This window comes from Cottoperca gobio, chromosome 10 (assembly GCF_900634415.1).
Source record: "Cottoperca gobio chromosome 10, fCotGob3.1, whole genome shotgun sequence".
NCBI lineage: Eukaryota > Metazoa > Chordata > Actinopteri > Perciformes > Bovichtidae > Cottoperca > Cottoperca gobio.
Window position 1 is genome coordinate 12,364,976 of NC_041364.1, and position 20,000 is coordinate 12,384,975.

Here is a 20,000-nt window from a genome sequence, read left to right on the forward strand (position 1 = left end):
CTGCTAATACAGCTTGTTATAAAATACTGTATTCATCTACTAATTGTGTTATGATTTTACAAATACGTTGTTTTTTGTTTAAAATTTTACTTTTAAATGCGATAACGTACCTTGAGCTGATAAAATATACTGATTTTATTTGTACGTGTTACGGATGGCTTTAGCATTCATTTGCTTCTATTATAGCTTAATGAACCAGCTAGCAGAGTCACTGTGGCCTATATCCTACAGAACAACTTTATAGATGTGGAAATGTGAACAAAGTGATGTTTGTTATTGGGGAACAGCTTTCCAAAAAAGATTTCTGTTTCATTTACTGGGGAACGTACTGTATGTGTTCACTGTGAATCTGCAGACAGTCAGTCGGTGGGTGTTAAATCACATGAAACAGATGATGTTGGGCTCACCATATGTTGCACGACAACAGAGAATTCCTCTGCAATCTTTCTGCAATGTGAAGTTGAGAAAAGCTCCAGACATACACAGCTAGTTTCACACGAATGTATACAGAATGTATAGGTGCCATATTAGCTCAGGCTTTGCAAGTATTGATACATCTTTGAAACATGAACACAGGCAATAACTATCTGTGAAGTGATAACTGGTCAACCGTGTGTGCGAGTGTGAAATACTTTCCTGTGTGTGTGTGTGTGTGTGTGTGTTTGTGTGTGTGTATGTGTGTGTGTGTGTGTGTGTGTGTGTGTGTGTGTTGAAATCCTTGAAACAAGATTGAGTTTACATCAAAACACTTCCATTTTGGATGGTAATAAAGGTGAGAATCAATCACTCTGTCAGACAACGTTGACAGAATTTTTAATAATCTGACAAGGTCTGTCAGTCTGCTGCCATCACTTTGTCTCTTAATGTATCTTAACACAGTGTTAACAGTCTCCACTGTGCTCTCCAAAACCCTGATATCCATCTTTGTTTCCAGACAGCTCATCATTCTGTTGCCCATATACTGTATCCTCTTTAGCTCTTCAGTTGTTGCTACATTCAAATGTTGGCGGTCCAAAGACACAGTATTCCGATTAGTTGTTAAATTCCTTGGATTTTCAAAAACGTTCTGATTCCCCTGCTTATGGCCGTGATTTAGCCAAGATTGTTGTGAGGATTAATTCCCAGCTGTAGCGTGAAGCCATATTGGATATAAATCCGTTCCTACATCTGTCCATCTGCCACAACAGCCACTCAGCCAAGTGAAAAATAATATGTCTCTCTGTTGTCCAAAGTTTCTGTGCTTCGTCTCTCTGTTTTTAGAATTATTAAGGGAAAAACAGGATCCTCACTTTGAGTCAAAAGTTAATCTCAAATTAGCTGCTGAAGTCTGGTTCACACAGAGAGAAGGTCATGCTCCTTCTCGATATCCCTCTTAGATTGATCACAGAAGAAAGTTCAGCAGCTCCTTTGGTCCTCTTCTCCTTCATTAGTGCGTTTTCTCTTTCTCTACCTGGTCCCCTGGTGTATTTTGTTCAGAGCTGAAGATGGATTACTGTGGGAAAAGTGCCATTTACGGGACTGCAGCTTGGAAAGTGGCAACCACTGATTTCAATGACACTTGAACACATGTCACTCCCCCGGGACAATGAGAGAGATGCTCTATTCCAACACGTTGGAGCCTGTGATCTCTACTGAAACATCATCACTTATATGCCATATGGCTGGAAAGGTCGTTGTGTTTTCTTGCCAAGTCTTACAGCCACCAGAAACACTTCTTGCGAAGTTTCTTGACCCGAGCCTTGGTGCTGGGACGGCTGGAGGAGGAAGGGGCTTGAGTGGGCTTGGTCAGAGTCGTTGCAGGCATATCATATTCCCCCTCCAGGGCCTCCATAACCCCCTGGAAGCGTCCTTCCTGCTGTCGGAAATCATGCTCCACACTGGAGAGGAGAGAAAGAGAGGGCAGTCAAAGAGGGAGGAGACAGGGGAGACAGCGGGAGCACACTTTTGAGTTTGAGGTAGTGTCAGTTAAAGTCAAATATATTTATATAGCTCATTTATTCACAAAAAAGAGATTAGATGTGGGGGGTGGAGAGAGAGAGGATGAGCAGAGGGTTGTGTCGAAAGGTGGAGGTCTATTCTGCAGAAAGAGAGATTAGAGAGAGGGATTGAGAGAGAGGCGAGCAAAGGAGTTTTAGTGACATTAAAATGTAAAGTGTATCGCAAAATGCTGACAACACCTCAAAGAGATACTTTCGCATAAAACATTTTTATATGGAGGTGTAAAATCATGTGTTCTCTACTTCAATATATGCACCTTCAGCACACACACACACACACACACACACACACACACACACACACACACACACACACTGGTTTCAACTTCACATCCATAGTATTCTTCTGCGCTTCATGCACCGAAAGATCACAGGCTGGTGAGACGAGAGGAATCGGAGGAGCATAAAAAAGAGAGCAGGGAAGAGAGGGGGGTCAAAAGGGGCCTTTGCAAAATGGCGGAGCTAAAGGAAGAAGCAAGAGAGGAACTTCTTTTTTTTGCTTTTCTGATGTGTTCAAAGCAGACCCTCTTGGGTTTCTTTTTCTATACTCCCCCTCCCAACTCTCATCTCTCTCACTCACTCTTTCTCACCATCTCTCTGAAGTGTCCACCGCTGCTGGTCATAGTATAGTAGACTTTGAGCTCCTTTCAGTAACTGTGCTTTTGTGTGTGTAACAATATGTGAGTGTGTCAAATTGGATTATAGGGGTGGAGCTGCATAGGGCCCGGCATCTGGAGTTAATGAGCCAAATGATGAGGCAAGGAGAGCAGAGACGACGAGCACACTCCCCTCCGTGAAAATCCCAACACACACACACACATACTGTACAAACACATATGTGCTCCCCCGACACCCAACGTGTACATCTTCCACAACAAGCCCATGGCTGAGTATTGGGGGCAAGAGAACATACAGAGACTTCTGGAATGAGAGAGAAAAGAAGCTGACTTTCCTCTGGGATACGGAGGGGTGGGTAAATGAAAGGAAGGCAAGCTTTAATAAAACGGGGCAAAAACGTCCTAAAGGAGAAAAACAAAAAGAGCAGAGGGAGGTAAAGGAGGAAAAGATGAGTACCACCAGAGGTGAGGAGAGGAGGAGGGCAGAAAGGTCTCGGCTCCCAGAGAAGGAGCGCAGGAATGGAGAGAGTGAGGGAGCAAGTGAAAAGAGGAGAAAGTAAAAGCTCTGGTATGCACAGAGGAAGGCAGGATGGCTGCCATGAATAAATAATAAAGGAAATGTACTATAATAATACAGAACATATATATAAGGAAAGATAAAGTGGTGCACCTGGCCCACATTCACTCAATTTATAGTCTTTTTTGTGGAGAGGAGGACATTTCTTCGTCGGGTCTCCCTTTGCACACGCTTCACTAGGTTTCAACCCAATCCTCTCTAACTACATTTCTCTACCCATATCCACCTCTTTCTCAATATTGTTTATGGGATTATGGGACAGTATGAAAGGCCCCTGCTCTTAATTTGGTCTGCAAGCTGTCATCTTCGGCGTCTTTTCAACTGTGTGTGTTCTCGTTGATTCTACCCTTGCGAGAAGAATTTTTTGAAAGCTTCACTATTTGGTTTAAGTGAAGGTGAAAATTATGCGTATTGGACAGGGAATACCTTTTTAGGTGTTAGGTGTGTTTATGTGCCAGCATATATCTCTGTGTGTGTTTGAGCTGTTAAGCTTTGGGAGAAAAACAGAGCGCTGGGAAAAGTTCTTCTCCCTCTTGTCTCTCATCATACAGATTAATTAGGGCTGACAATGGCAAAACTCCTTCAGGCACATCCACATCAAAAACACTTTTTTTTAAAACCTCAATTCATTAGGATAGATGTTTCAGTCCCACGCGTTATTCATTCCCTGCTTGTGTGTCTCTCTTTTCCTATCTACCATCGTCTTTACCCAGAGTCCTCTCTGAGGGTTTGATAAGGCCTCCCATCAAACAAATGGAGCGTCTGACTTTTGTGTGAGTTTGTCACAATGGGCCACTGAAAATGTTTTCTGCATATATAATGTGTGTAATTCTTTCTGTTTAAACTAATGCTGATGTATGAGAAGAAAAGTGATTATGAAGCAGATTCTGCATATCTGTCTAACTCATTAACATTTTCACGTAGCGTGAAGTATATTCATTTCTTTGTTTGTCGGTATATATGAGTGTGAGCATGCAAGTATGCATATGAAATGCATGCACAGACCGCATCTAATAGAAGCGGTTTGCCATTTTTTTGTTGGATTAATTAGCATGTGTGTACACATGATTATATTTGCATGTGTGCAAGACAAACAAAAAGAAAGTGGAGCAGGAAAATGATGTGAAACTGAGGAGAGAGAAACGAGGGATGATAATGATGTGAGAAGTAGCAACAAGCTCTTGAGATCCGGGCACCCCCAGGCCCTTAAAAAATCCACCAAAAATGTCGGAAGATATCCCCATTCAGGTCCTTGAAAGTATTGTAATATCTTAGTTACTATTAATAAATGATATTTTGTACTACTATGTAATGACTGCATTGCATGACCACTCTTAGATTACAGAGCAGGTGTTCTTGTGAAATGACATTATAGCAGTAATAGGAAATAACAGTACTTTATGACCTGTAAACAATCATGTTCTCTTGTCTAATTTGTATAAAGTATATTCAGAGCTTTTGACAGTTAGATACAAGATTTTAAAGCTTGTTTTCCCTGTTTTGTTGCTTATTTAAAATTCAGCTCCATCGTATTCATGTGAGGAAATACTTTTGGAAGAGCAGTCTTATTTAAAAACTAATAATGATTTTTATGAGCAATCGTGTTGTGAATCATTATCTAACGCTTAAAGTTATAGGGCTTTCATCGATGTGTGCATGTGCTTGCATATGAGTCTGTGTAATGTGGAGGAAGGTTTGTTTGTGGTCATTTCCATATGTGTACATCTGTATGGATATATGGATGTATGAATATGTTACCATGGGGCAGTCCTTTCCCCTTGGAGTTCATTACATCTTACTCGGCTAAGGATCCTGCTGTGTAAATGAAGATCAAGGGGAGGAGAGAATGGGATGAAGAGGACGAGGGAGTTGAAGTGTGTGAAGAGATGGAGAGATTAAACAACAGAGATACAGAAAGTGAAAATACAGGAGGAATGCAGATGTGGGGCTGCTGGGAGGCAAATTACTTTGTGAGTTAGGGAGAACTGGAGAGATAAAGGCCCTATAAAATGTGTCTTTATCCCTTGTGGCATGCAAGGGAGATTTATATTTGTAAACAAGCAGAATTAGCTTTAAAGCATAGCTTTGGTCTGATACATGCACATGCAACAGCTGTGGAGATTATTCCAGTTACAGCAAGTAGACATTTCCTTTTCTGCTCTGTTTGTGTTCCCTATGAAGCTCGGGCTTTCATAATATTGAATTTGAGTTGACAAATAATTGTGATTAACGTTTGAATTGTCTATTTCTGTTCATGTTATGCCACAAAGCGATGCTGCTGTGTTTGGCTTTGCAACTAGAACTAAATCCATGTTGTTAATTAGCAAAGGAGTGTCAATAATCTTCAGATAGTTTACTGAAACAAGGTTTCACCTCTCGCTCTGCTGCACAACTGTTGTGAAGCCAGTGGTTCTGAAAGGACCTACGCTACCCTTATAACACCATGTTTCCACATTTTTATGTTAATTATCTAATTAGAAAAGCTGGGTGGAAGCAACAACTCCAGAATAACTTTCCCCGGCAGAGCTGTCAAACACACTACTGCAGCCGTTGGGGAGACTCTCTGTTATCGGCACCTCTCTGCCACCATCTTGCTTTGTAAGCAACAAACATATGAGCTGAAACAAAATAACCTGTCCAATAGCAGTAAGATCTAGAGCTAGTAGCTCTCTTTTCCTATGTTTTTTTCCCTCTGGCATTTGAACCTTGTTCTCAGGTAGACACTTTATGTATCTGGCTGATGCCTGATTAACTTTCTATTTGTTGCCACAGTTGTAACATTAGCTATACATTTCCTTGATTTAACAACTATTAGGGTTATTGGCCTTCCCTTGATTGTGCAAACGATTATGCTAAATGATCACAAGTACATGAATATGTAATGATTGTGAAAGGCCCTCGTAAAGTGTATACATGAAAAACCCACATTTCCAACTTGTGTAAGCAATGCACATAAAAACGTCTTAGAGGCAGGTTGGGAGTGGGGCGCAGGTGATTATAGCTTTGGCAGGTGACAGATGGAAAATATGTACAGAGGAAACCAGTTTGATTGAAAGTTAGAGATGAAAGAAATATGGCTTGAGCAGGCATGGGATGAGAAGATGGAGTGATTTACATAATGAAAGGATGAGAATGAGAGAGGGATGGGATGAGGTGATGGGAGGATTAAACTACAGTATGTGGTTTCAGATTGTGAGGGTACAGCTCTGTAAATTGCAGAGGATCTAAGAAAGCAATTACTTATTTAGGCCACACACACTGAGGGAAGACTGATGCATCATTTAGGTGCTGAATTAATTTCCTTGTTTGCACAAAACATTCTTTTATGTGTAAATAACTTGTATGGAGAGAGCATCCTCGTCTAATACGGCATGTTTTAATTTCAATATTCATGAAGGGGATCACTCACTTTTTCATATAATAGGGATATATTGTATGAGAGGTACAATTAGAGTCGGAGAAAAGGGCAGAGACAGCAGGATACCAGGAAGAAAGGCTAATAAAAAAAGGAAAGATGTGCTGAATAAGTGATAACACATAGAAAAGCTGATAGAAAAACAATATGAAATGGAAATATCACCAAGGTTACAAAAGGCATAAAGTTTTCTTGGAGAAGTTTCAGGGCTGTTTATTACACTGGAGGAAAAAATGAGTTGTCATTGTTGGATTATGTAACGCATTAAGCTCATTATCTCGATCAGGTTACCTGTAGATGATGCAGGCTGTCTTTTGGCAGGTGGGGCAGTTGTTAATGTCCTGTCCAGTTCTGTATGAGCTGCGACTGCAGAAGTAAACAAATGTAAAACATTCACACACACACACTCTTAAATGGAGTTTAATTGAACATTTAATTGGCACCTAAACATCTGGTGTTACAAATACCTTCTTTTCTACTGATAATGTTTATCTGTCACATGATTTACCTTGGTAAACTAATATAGATACATATCAGGTTGGGGTAACTACCACTAAAGTATTTGAAGACTTAACATTGCACACGGATGTTGAACAGCAGAGGAAGATGGTAGAAATAGTAATTTTGCAGTAACAACAGGCCTTGTTTTTCTTTACTGGAACGAGTCTTGCTCTCTTGACTGCTGGCATCACAATTTGTATTGGTCTCTCCACCTACACATCAGCAACATCAGGTGTGTTCTCTGGGGATTGTAGCAAAGTAGCTTGTGATGTTTAGTGCATGTGATGTACCCGAACAGGAGTATTCAGGACATCACCTGGAGAGTCCTCGTGGTTTGCCTGCTTGGCATTCCAGGCAGGTGAAAATAACCACCAAGCATTGTGTGCAGTGACTGTGTAGGTAGGTTTAGTTGGGAGACAAACATTACATAACATCAATAGCATAAACAGTGTTCAGTGAAAATTATATTATTGTCTTTAATTCTATAATTAATTATTTAATAGTTATATTAAAAGTTGGTGGGCATTTAAAAAAAAAGAAGAAGCAAAAAAACATGATTACACATTCAAACTGTGTTATCAAGGTTGAACAAGACTACAGAGCAAAAGACTTGCTGGGAAATAAAGTCGGATACAAAGATCTTACAAGCGCATGCTGACTGCCATTTAATTAAAATGCTTTATTTTGGATTAGATATTTTGGCTGCCCCTTTACTGAACTGTGTAAATGACTTTGTAGCTGATTATGTTGATAAAATTGACATTTGAATTGCATGGAGAGAGACTGTGGGACTGGCATCCTTTTTTATTCCCTACCAGTCTTTATCAAAGACAACACCAGCAGGAGAAAACAAATATTTGATCTGGGAGAGAAAAGAAAACAAGGAGCTGAGCACAGCCTCTTAGCTTGGCCGACACTTTCATCACAGCGGCCCACTTAAAGTGCTTTCATTTCTGAGCATCAGATACATGCAGATCTTCGTACTTGCTGGTTCTCTTACTTCTCACTCTGTTTTTTGATGTCTTTTTCTCTCTAAATGACTCTCTCTTTCTGTCCCACCCCTTTCCCTTCTCTCTGTCCCTTTTTTTTTACCCTATTTCTCACACACTTAGTATGAGGCATGAGCATACACACACACTGAGGAATATGAATGCATACTCGTATACAGTCGCTCACACAGGGCATGACAGCATGTACACTGAGTTTAGGAGCCTTGTTGTGCAGCTTAAACATTAATTGCATTTCTCTAAGGTAATCTTATAGGATTTAGTCTGAAGCTAGAGACATCTGTTAACCCTGAACAGAAAGAAGGAGGGTAAAAACATGAGTAAAGATTAAAAACACTTAAAGCGAGACAGACAGATCAGGATCAGGTTTGGAAGGAGGAGAATAATCAATAGGCATGATGGATTAGGAAGGAGTGGTAGAATGGGGTTGCAAGTTGGGATGGGAGAAAGACATATAATATAAACTACACTGACAGTAAAGGTGAAATGGTGAGAAGGAGGAGGAGGCAAAGAATGGCGAGCGATAGAGAAACAAAACAGAGTGACAGCCAACACATGACAGCAAGGGAGAGTGATGGACAGGTTGACAGGGCAGAGAGAAGGGGATCACGACATGGTGAGAGGGCAATGGAGTGATTCGCAGTTGTTAGTTTCAGGCATGATTCATATGTGGAGAAAGAATGAAAGAGAGAAAGAATGTATTAAGAATGGAGGAAGAGGTGCAAGGGCGGAGGTGGAGAAAGGGATGAATAGCTTGAAGTGTGTGAAAGAGCCCTGGAGATAAGGGGACGGCGTTGATTGAAATGAAGTGACTAAGGAAAGCCAACTGGGATTTATTATGAGGAGAAAAACAAAGGATGTGGAGCAGGAAAAGAGGGAACAAGTATAAAATAATTAGTAGAAGAGAGAAAGAAAGACATGATTAGTTTGCTTTGGTGGGTAATACAATGTGTCTTAGGGACTTTGTTACTGTGGGGAGTACATATATATATATATATATATATATATATATATATATATATATATATATATATAAGGTATATAAGATGAAGGGACAGAGGAAGGATCTGCAAGCTTTGACTACAGGCTCGCAGGTATAGCGCGCACACACACACACGCGCACACACACACACACACACACACACACACACACACACACACACACACACACACACACACACACACACACACACACACACACACACACACACACACACACACTTCAGCAATTCTCCACTGCCCTGACATTTAAAATCTATTACACGGACTTGAAAGCCCATCTATATATATTGCTATAAAACTCAAATATACTCTCTTCTCATTCCTGTGCACTCCCTTGACGCCATCTCTTTTTCTTCAGCTGTCTATTTCACTCTCTCACACTCTTACTGAAACAATATTGGAATTAATATTAGTACCTCTTCCTCATTTTTCACCTCTCTTATCTCTGTTTCCATACGTTTTTTGATGCCTGGATAATTTTGCTCTCTGTCTCAGTGTCTAACCCCCTTGTTTTGTATAATTTCACACAACTTCCTCCACTTCTTCTTTTCCTCTTGTATTTATACCCTTTCCTTCTCTCTCCCAAGTCCCCCCCCCCCTTAACTCCCTTCTCTCACCCTTCACTGAGGGCCTTGCTCTTCTCCAGGTCTTGAATGACGTTGAGAAGCACCTTGATCTTCTCCTGATTGGACTGAAGGTTCTCCTCCACGCTATGCAACTGACTTTCCAGCCTGCGTGGTGCGTTCCCTGCGGGTCCACCCAACAACCCTCCTGGAGCTCCATTACATTGTGCTTTCATATGAGTCTTACAAGGCAGAGTGTGGTCGTCAAATGATTTGCTCTTCTGTTTTGCGTAGTCCTTGAGTTTGATCCCTTCCAAGGGTGTTTGTTTGGGAGTGTTTGTTGTCTCCTGGGTGCTTTTGGCTTGCGCTACAGGTGTTGCCGGTTTGGAACGAGTGGGTTTCGGAGAGTTTTTTGGTGGGAGAGTTGGGGTGTCGGCACATTTTAAGTCACTCTGAATGGAAGGAGCTTGATGTTTAGAAGTGATATGGACTGATGTGTGTTGCTGTGTGTGTTTATCAGTGTGCTGGATTTTAGCCAAGTTATACTTGTGCTTGTCAGTCGAATGTGACTCTGTTGCTTCTGCAGATGGTGTGTGTGGTCCTTGTGTAGGTGTGGTAGCTGCAGTCCTGTCTGTGTTGTTGTGCATGTGTATGTCTGTTGTTTGAGTGGCTGAGTCCTTGCAATGTGTAAAGTCTGCAGAATGTGGCCTTGTCTGCTGCTTCGACTGCTTCGTTTTGTTCTGCGTGTGTGATGTGTGGTTGGAATGTGCGCTGTGTGTTTTTGGTATAGTGTGTGACAGCTGTGATATTTGAGAAGTCTTTACTGATGTGTGCGTGGTGGTGTTAGCTGTGTCTGTGTTTTTAGAGTTAGACTGAGAGTCGAGTGCAGATTCTTTTCTCGACTGGTTGGGAGCCACGGACTGTTTCCGTGGCGGATTAGGTAAAGTCTGGCTTGCTGCTATTTGAGTGACAGCCTTCCTGCGACATGCACCAGTGCACGGTGTAATCTGTGATCTTCTCCTCCCACATGTCCCACAAAGGCTGGGTGGGGAAGTTGGCATCATTCGACAGGGCCGGGGTGGGGTGGCGTGCACAGTCGTAGAAACACTCCCCGCTTTTAATACCGAGCGATGGCCCTCTCCTCGTAGAGACTGCACCCTCCTCCTCTCCTGAGCCGGCTCCTTACCTTCTGTGGCATCAGTGCAAACCCCTCCGACTACGTCAGAGGCTACCACACTGCCATTTGTATACCGAGCTGTCCTTTTATCACTTGCGTCCTTGGAGTTTGTCCGTATATTTTTGATCTGGCAGTAAACTCCGCTGCCTGACCCCTGTGACCCCATGTCGTCCTGTGTCAGGCTGTTGATCTCGTTCTGAGATGTCTCCTTAGAAACTGGAAGACTGTTGCTGTCGCTTCTGAAAACTCCCCCTGTCGTTGTTTTGTCTGTTGCCATGGTGAGCGGCTGATGTGTGTTTGTTTGTTGGCTGCCGTGTCGTTTTATGGACGGAATATTCCGCAGTCCGGGAGATGTTTGCACCCCGACACTGCACAGCGGCCCCCATCGCCCCCCTGCCAGGGGAACCCCTAGCGCAGGCACTGGATTGGTTGGGTCAGCCACCCTCCTGCCCATACTCCTCTGCAGGTTGGCTCAGCCCCCTGAGGAGCTGAACTGGATGGAGGCAAGTGGTGACATCAGCCAACGTCAGCTGGATTATATCCAATACAAAGCAGGGAATGTTTCCAGCGTTTGTTTACCCAAAAATAATTTGTGTGTTTGCGAGGCTGTGTGAGAGAGTTTGTATTTGAAAGCTGGAGACAGGAATTCAATATCCAATAAGGCTTTAAACCCTCAATGTCCTTCCATTAATGACCACCTTACTAGATTAGCTACTTCTGATTGGACATCACTGTCGAGGCTTCTCTCGGTCTCTAACCAAAGGCCTGCAGGTAATGAGTTGGATGGATTTCTCTGGGCATTGCGGGTTTGTTCTGAAGAGAGAGAGAGAAAAAGACAAGCAATGAATGAGAGAAACGACACAAGAAAGGAGGGAGACAGGGGAAAAAAACGGTCAGATTGGCAAGAAGACACAGACATTAGGCACGCAAAGCACCATATAAAAGCTTCGACCTCGACTGAACGCACACACTGACCAGATCGATAGAACTCTATCTACCTCTTATTAGACCAGCAGGTGGGTGGGAGTTAGGGAGGCAAAAAACTAAATCTCATCAAAATGTTCCTCTTGAGGGAACAGAAAAGACGAGGGCTATCTTAAGGGCAATAGCTTATACCTCTATAATATTGCAAATTACACACACACCCCAGTAGCTATAGCTATAAATATTTTAAATGTAGGACTACAGATGTTGTAGTCTTTTAGTTTGTGATGACGCATTTCAAATGAGGTTATGTTTGCCTCCTGCTGCAGTATGTAAACCCATGATGTACCATGCCATGACATCTCTCATGAAAGCAGTTTGGAAACTGTCTAATGAGTTCAGCATGATATTAAACTCTGCAACATTGTTTTAGCCCATCTTCCTGTTAGTCAGTGAGGTAGACAGGCAAGTTGCCTCAACTCAGTGTTAAAATATCTTCCAAACTTATGTTAAAGCCTTATCTGGTTTTGTATTAATATGATTTGTCTGAAATGTTTGGATTATTTGAGAGAGGAACACAATTAGCCATTTAACTTTAATCAATTCAAAGCACTTGAGAATTGACCCAGAATACTTTAATGTTGCACTATGACACTATGATTAGCTGATGAAATTGGGGCAATGTATCCGATTTTTCCTCAGGAGGAAATTGGGCCATTGCAACAGCACATATTGGCCGGGTAAATAATATGAAAGTCGAAGATAAGAGGGTAAATGGAGTTTCTTTCAAAGATACAAACGCAATTTATATTGCATTTAAACTAATGGAACCAAACCACACATTTAGCTCCTGATAGTGTTTGGCTGTGGTGTGGTTTAACATCTTATGCAATTGTTGTGTGACTTCAAAGTGATTTCTCTCTATCCACCTTCTGTACATTTAAATCAAACCCCTGCCTCACTCGAGAAGCTAGTATGCAGTCCTGAATATTGGTGCTCTCCAACAGCCAACAGTGCATGAAATTCAGCTAGTCAAAGACACCAGTCAGCAGACTGAAACCTTCTTTGTCTTCATCAATATTCTTGTTATCTTTTTCTCCTATCTTCACAACAGTGTTGTATTTTGCAGTTAGTGCGTGACGTTAAACTAGCTGGCATACCCAGAGAGAGAGAGAGAGAGAGAGAGAGAGAGAGAGAGAGAGAGAGAGAGAGAGAGAGAGATTATTTCATGCCAGCTGGTGCAACATCACAGCACAGATCCTTGCTGTATAGGGTTTAGGTTGGAACAGAGCAATATCCCATGACATTTGAGTTTGAGTTAGCATTAATGTTTACAGTTAAAAACTAAATAGAAGCAGAATTTACATTATTAATAAAACATTGAAATATATCCATATGTGATTGTACATCATAAAATAAATACATATACATATCGATATGCACACGTGCACTTATACATTTATACTCATACATAGACATTTACAAATACAATCATACTCTTACATACAACCATGCATACATTATATAGTGCCGTAACACATCAAATTACAACACAGATCTTAAAAAAGGAATCAAACATACGAACAGAACAAACCCCATTATTTGTTCCGTTCAGTTGTACATTGTACATTCTGACAGCTGTAGGCAGGGTTGTGCTGCTTTCTGCACTGGACGAGTGTAAGATTGTTGCTGCTCTGTAGCAGTCTGTTTGTATGTTCTGCTCTTGTTTGTGGGATCAAAGAATGGAGTGGATGTTGTGCGTGTGTCATCTCTTTGACCAGCTGAAGTGCTTCCTGTTCCCTCCTGCTCTGAGGAGATAGGAGTTGCAGCGGTGGAGTGCAGCCCCTGGAGATGATCCTGAGGGCCCTTCTTTGCAGCCAGGGCTCTTATTACATTCCCCGAGAAGGACACCGGTTAAGGTTAAAGCCTAAGCACTTGGTGTTAGTTACGGAAGATTACTAACAAAAACAGTATTTATTAGGTGTCTTGTTTAAAAAGCAAAGGCAGGTGTCAGATCCATGCACAAGGATTTCAGAAGTTTAGGTCAGCATTGGCCCAGGGCAGATAAAAATCAACCATAAAATGTAAAATATGTTCTCACTAGTGCACTCATTCTGCGTGGGATGAGCCTGACTGCTGCACTAATACAGTAATTCATATGTGTTCAGGATCAGAGTTATGCACACATTAACTCAAAGCAATGCTCTGTGTGACATACGTATATCAACTCATTTTAAAGTCTAATGGCCAATGCTGTTTGACAGCGTGAGCAGAATACAAATGGGCATTTTTTTCATGACAGCCTGCACAATTAAAACTGGCAGTGTTTTTCAAATTTCAGTTTTCATTTAATATCATTAAATATTAAAACTGAGTGAGTACAGTTTATTAGACTAGTGGGCTTACCCGCAGTGTAGGATTGGGAACAGATTAAATTTAGAACTGTTTCAGTCTGTATCCCTAGTTTATGAAACTCTCAACACGTAAGCTGAGACAACAGTTGATGTGACACAGAACTGTGCAGTAAGTGCTCATGATAAAGTTCATGGGACACAATTGTGCTTGAGAGCTTCACTGACAGCCAGTGGAGCTTCAAAATATAAGCGCTTCACACGATGCACTATAGACCAAAGGATTTCTACTACAGTGACATATTCCTGCTATTTATATGCATCTCTTGACAGTGTGTTTGGCTGAAGGACTGCTACATTGCATGGGAGCTAACAGGGGGTCACACTTGATTGACAGTCCAGACTGGTTATGATTGGTTACCATGGTAACTATGTTAAAAATGTCCTGGAGTGGGCCATACGGGTCTTGACCCAGAGTTCACCCATCCTTCCAAGTTTGCATGTTTTTTTTTTTCTCCTCTTTTTTTTTTCTTTGTGTCTTCTGTGTGTGTGCGTGTGGGTGTGTGTGTGTGTGTGTGTGTGTGTGTGTGTGTGTGTGTGTGTGTGTGTTTTAAATCTATTTGCAAAGCAGGCCCTCAGCCACTGGATGGTTAAGAAATGGACTGAGATGTGTTGTTTGCAAAGAGAATTTGCACATAATGATGATATTTTTCCTGAGAAAAACAGAGAAAGAGAGAGAGAGAGAGAGAGAGAGAGAGAGAGAGAGAGAGAGAGAGAGGGAAGGAGAATGAGAGAGAATGTGTTTAGAGTGTTTGCGGAGGAGAGGGTGAGGACTGCAGATGTTTGTGCATATGTACGAGGAGGCATGTTTGAGTGTGTATGTGTTGTCGAGCAGTTTGCCTTGGGATTCAGACTAAGTCAATTGAAGGTAATTTCACTGCAGCTAATTTCCAAGTATTTGTTTTTCCACCAGAAGCCAAACCAGACACCAGAGCACCTGCTGCAACAAACTCTCCCTTGCTGTCACCGCCTATCTCTCTGTGTGTGTATGCGAGAGTGCATGTTTGTGTGTGTGCCTACTGTGTCAAGTCTCACTTTTCACCCCTGACCTGCGAGCTGTCAGGCAGATAGTGACTCCATATCCTCAGAAGACAGTTTCTCTGATTCGCACACCTGTCTCTCTTCATCTTTCTACCACTCTCTAGCTCTCGCTCTCTTTATTTCTCTCTCCCTATATCTTATTGGATACAACTCTTCTCCCGACGCCTTCGTCTTTCATCGTTACCTGTGTTTGTTGTCGCACTTTTCCACTCACCGCCCCCTTTTCCATCTCTGTCATGCTGTCTTTGATTTTCTGTGCGTTCCTCTCTCCCCTCTCCCTCTGTCTCTATATTAAATATTAGTCTCACATCACACACCGCCCACATCACCTCTGGCTGTGCAAAATGATCGAGGCGGAGAAGGGGAGGTGACTCTGTTAGCTGGGGGATGAAGGGGATGAAGGGGAGGCGACAAAAGAAAGAAACAAGGTAGACAGCAGCAGAGGGAGGGGCAGGAAGGTGGTGAAGGGATAAGGGGAGAGAACAGCTGAAGGAGAAGGATCACAGACAAGATGAAAGTGAGTGTGATCATAGCATCACAGTTTTCATATGTGTGTGCGTGTGTGTGTGTGTGTGTGTGTGTGTGTGTGTGTGTGTGTGTGTGTGAGAGGAAGAGATGTAAAGGCCCATTTTCCAAGTGGAAATGTCCAAAAGTGTGTGATAGAGATTGTTAAAGAATAAAGAGAGGAGCATGGCAGAGGGAGATGCGTCAAGAGACAGACATTAAAAGATAGGAAAATCTGGGATGACACACACACCACATGCCAGTAATCAATACACACTGCAAGCCTGCTTGAGCATCTGTCACCACACACACAAACACACACACAGCCTTTAAACACTACAGGGTGTTTTCTTGACAGGGTGCATTTTCTACATGCAACGAGTTTAATCTATCAGTTTGGGCTGTCTACAACGCAGGCAGTCTCAGCGAGGCCTTGTGTGTGGGTGTGGGTGTATGTGTGTGCATGTGTGTGTGTGTGTGTGCGTGTGTGCATGCGCGTGTGTGTGTGTGTGTGTGTGTGTGTGTGTGTGTGTGTGTGAATGAGTGTGCACCCACGCTTTTGCAGTCGAAACAGATCACTGAATGCTCCAGTGAATCAAGTCCCCTCTCATTTCAAGGTGAGCCTAATTTTTCAACTGCCAATTGACGCGTTGTGTGAGTGTGTGTGTGTGTGTGTGTGCGCGTGTGTGTGTGTGTGTGTGTGTGTGTGTTTTATCGAGACTAACACTCGCTTTACTGCCCTGTAATCACACTGCTTTTCTCGCTCACTGTCTCTCACCCAGTCACCGCCAGAACAGAACAAACGCAGCACTTTTTCTGCCCTTTGAGACGGGGCACGCACTGCATTTTGGGTAGTGTAGTTTGTTTTTTTATTCCTCTTCTGTCTGGGCTCAAAGCGACAATAGAGAACTTTTATATTTTAGCGTTTACGATTTGTGTGAACATTTTGTGAAATGAATGTTTTGTCTTTCTCGGACTATACAAGCCTTTGGAACTGTAAATGTAACACTTAATTCTGTCAGGGACACTTACAGTACGTCGTAAGAAATTGGAGTCATGTCAGCGCTGGTAGTGACAATGATTTGCTAAGTAAGAGTCTGAGCTGTTGGATTATTAAAACCTCCTCCTTGACTTGTTTTAAAGTGATTGATGGTTAAAAAAAGACTGCCGCCGGTGTGTTCAGCAGACACGCTGTCAGACAGGTCAGTTGGATTGAACAGCTCATTACAGGTACAAGTACTCTGCTTCACCTGAAGAACGTCATACTGAAAATGGAAACTCAGCAGAAAATCTTAGTAATCTTTCTTAGCTCTTTAGAAATACAAGACAGCTTGTGTTTTACCACTAATGTGAAATGAATTAATTTTAGTTTCACTTCATTTCTCCTCCTAAATTAATCTTGTATGTCTGGAGATGTTTAATATTTGCATTCTGCATTGTAGATATACGGTATGAAACGTTAATCCCTCTTTGTTTTGTTTCCATAATTGGTCACTTGTTTCACCTTTTCTTAAGTGCCATGCTCCAGTATATCATTCAACCCTGCACCTCACACAGAAGGAAGCATCCAGTAATGATCATCTAAACACCAAGGGAACTTGCTCAGCTTTCTGCAGTCTGTTTTGTTGTGCATTTTAATTGGGTGCAACTGTATTTTTCAGGGACAGTGCACTTTAATCAGCATTTCAATTGAAAAGCCAGAAGCCACAAAGGCGAACGTTCATCTCACAGAAGCCAAGTATCTCAGCCTACGCTGCATAATCCAAGTTTGGTTCTCATTGAAGCATTGTTCGGAGCAGATTGTGTGTGTCTTGCTGATAGTAACAGACTCGAGTGTAAACAATGGAAACTGTTTCTGGCCGAGAAACTTGCAACATGAGAACTTAATTCAGGTTTCCTACACGTACAATTCAATTCAATTTAATTCTATGACAAATAGCGTAATAGAAAATGACTGACTAACTTTTTTAATATGTGTACAAATATGCTTATCAGCAATAACAGTTTTACTTTTATTATTATATTGAATAAATGTTTAACTTAAAAGAAACAATAAATACAATTAAATACGACAAAATGTTGATTTTCTTTCATTTCTTATAAATTAAAACAAGCAGATGTGAGAGAGCCACGTCACACATCTATATATGATGTTGAGAATAATATCACAGTCAGTGTTCAGTCTAACTTTAGTTTGTTGGTGTCTGCGATGCATCAGCATTTCTTTGAGCTCTGTTCACTGTGACAAATCTTCTCATCGCTTGCTCCGACAGTAACTATCTTTTCAGGTCTGCCGAGCTCTTGAAAAACAAGCCGGAACGCATGTTGTGTTACTATGACAACCGGCAACTGTGAGTTATCAAGTCATTAGCTGCTTTAAAGTGTTTAATCATTATTAAAAACGCACCATAAATGAACAATGACATGATGCATCTCGCGGCACTCTCGGCCCGTCCTCATGGCACCCGCTTTGGGAGCCACCGCACTATCGCACATTGAGTACTCTGTGATGATTATATATTTACGTTCCAATCTGGCCGACCATCTTCGTTTTCCTTATGAAGATCAGGATTCTGAAAGGGTGTGAGCGTCAGTCCTTGCCCCTGGACAAACTCATCTGATTTAAAAGGTGCTTTGCCGTGAACAACTTATGTGTGCATGTTTTAATCAGTGATGCCTGAATTAGACAAAGGCAGAACATTCATTTAGCCAGATATTGCTTCATTTTTCATTAGACCTACGAAGCAGACTTGTCACGACTTGTCTGGACCTTTTCTCTGAGGAACCCTCAGATAATGATAACAATGATATTCATTTAAAGTAATTTGAAAGGGTTTGAATACGAATTTAAAGTTAATTTGCACTTCAACACATATTATTTCATTAATTGAAGATGTGTTTAAACACGTCTCGCGCTCCCTTTCTGCATATTAGAACTTTAAAAAAGAAATAGGTTTCTTAAAAGTTTGAATCCTCTTTGGCTCCTTTTACTTGTTTATAAGGAGAAAAATTGGACATAATTCAAAGTGACGTCTTGTTCCAGTAAGAGGGTCCTCAGAGAAAAATGTAATTCTGTTTGGCTTTATGGTCCAGAGATGTTTACAACCAGTTGGGAAGCTGTAACAAGAAAAAGGGCTGAAATATAGACAAAGAGTGTTTCATTGACAAATATATCTGCCACCTTAATTAAATTGTTTTGTTGTTGGCTAGAGGAATGTGTTCGTTGAGCAACAGAGCAGAGAAAACAATGCAAAACTGAATATTTATGTGCAAATATTTGATGAACACGATAAAGTGCAAAAACAAAAGGTCTAAGTGAGAGAAGGAGCACGACCACACGCCAACACACGTCTTATCTGCGCGGCTAATAGTGTGATCTAGTCTGTTTTGGGATTTTTGCTCAAACTGCATACCCCTCTCTCTTTGCCTTCTCTTCCCGTCACCTTCATCGTTTCATCCCTCCTTTTCACCTGTTCTCATTCTCTCATTGTTTTTTCTTCTCTCTATCCTCTTCTATCACCTCATCTTCCTCTTCTCTGCCATATCACTCATCCTGTCCACACATCCCATCCAATCTCTCCATCATTAACCCCCAATCTATCTCTCCTCCTCTCATCTCTCCATTCTGTTGCCCCCGTTGCCCTCCCTAACTCTCCCTCATCCATCTTCCTGCCCTTCTGCCCTTCTAGTCCTCTTCTCTTTCACCGCATCTCATCACCTGTTCACAGTCTGTCTGGTTAGCAGAGTGTCAGTGGCACACACACACAAGGATGCATATGAAAGTACACGCATTTCTTTTGACTCTGTCTCGCTGTCAATCTCTTTAACCTTTATCTGTCTTTCTCCCCATCATCTGTCATTCTCAGGAGAAAAGTGATGTAATTAAAGTCAATGCAGTATAATGTTATTACCTATTGATTTGGTTTCTCTAGTCTGTGATTTACAGTATATTGCTTCAAGTGTTGCAGTAGTTTTTATTACATGCACCATAACCCTAACCCTAACCCTAACCCTAACCCTTTCAAGCTAATTCTACAAAAGAAAGTTTGAAAATGTTGCCAAAAGAATTCAAGTTTCTGTTTGTTTCTCTCAGTCGACGTAATAACTAAATCAAAATTAATACAGCATATTTGTGAGAAAATGTAAATCTTCAGAGATCTGATTAGTACCGAATTCCAATACCAAATTCCTGCCAGTGTTGGCTCTGCATCATTCTTTCATTCAAGGATGAAAACAGAGGAATGCAATATTCTGATGCATCACT

General features: G+C 41.6%; 2 protein-coding genes across 4 annotated transcripts in view; one reads left to right on the plus strand and one right to left on the minus strand.

Annotated features, from left to right (window-relative positions):
- The window catches only part of dock2 (dedicator of cytokinesis 2), a 92,446-nt gene that overhangs the window by 44,057 nt on the left and 28,389 nt on the right, over positions 1 to 20,000 (plus strand).
- Positions 1 to 20,000, minus strand: part of insyn2b (inhibitory synaptic factor family member 2B) — a 22,299-nt gene that overhangs the window by 333 nt on the left and 1,966 nt on the right. Inside the window, exons 2-4 of one of the 3 annotated variants that reach the window (XM_029441108.1) lie at positions 9,734 to 11,669; positions 6,898 to 6,972; positions 1 to 1,877 (exon numbers count right to left, since the gene is read on the minus strand). The exon at positions 1 to 1,877 is cut by the window's left edge and continues 333 nt beyond it. In XM_029441108.1, the coding sequence (XP_029296968.1) occupies positions 1,694 to 1,877; positions 6,898 to 6,972; positions 9,734 to 11,310 (1,836 nt within the window). In that variant the 5' untranslated portion in view covers positions 11,311 to 11,669 and the 3' untranslated portion in view covers positions 1 to 1,693. Of the gene's footprint in view, positions 1,878 to 6,897; positions 7,499 to 9,733; positions 11,670 to 20,000 lie in introns of all 3 variants that reach the window. The other 2 variants (XR_003832887.1, XR_003832886.1) reach the window with 2 other exon arrangements.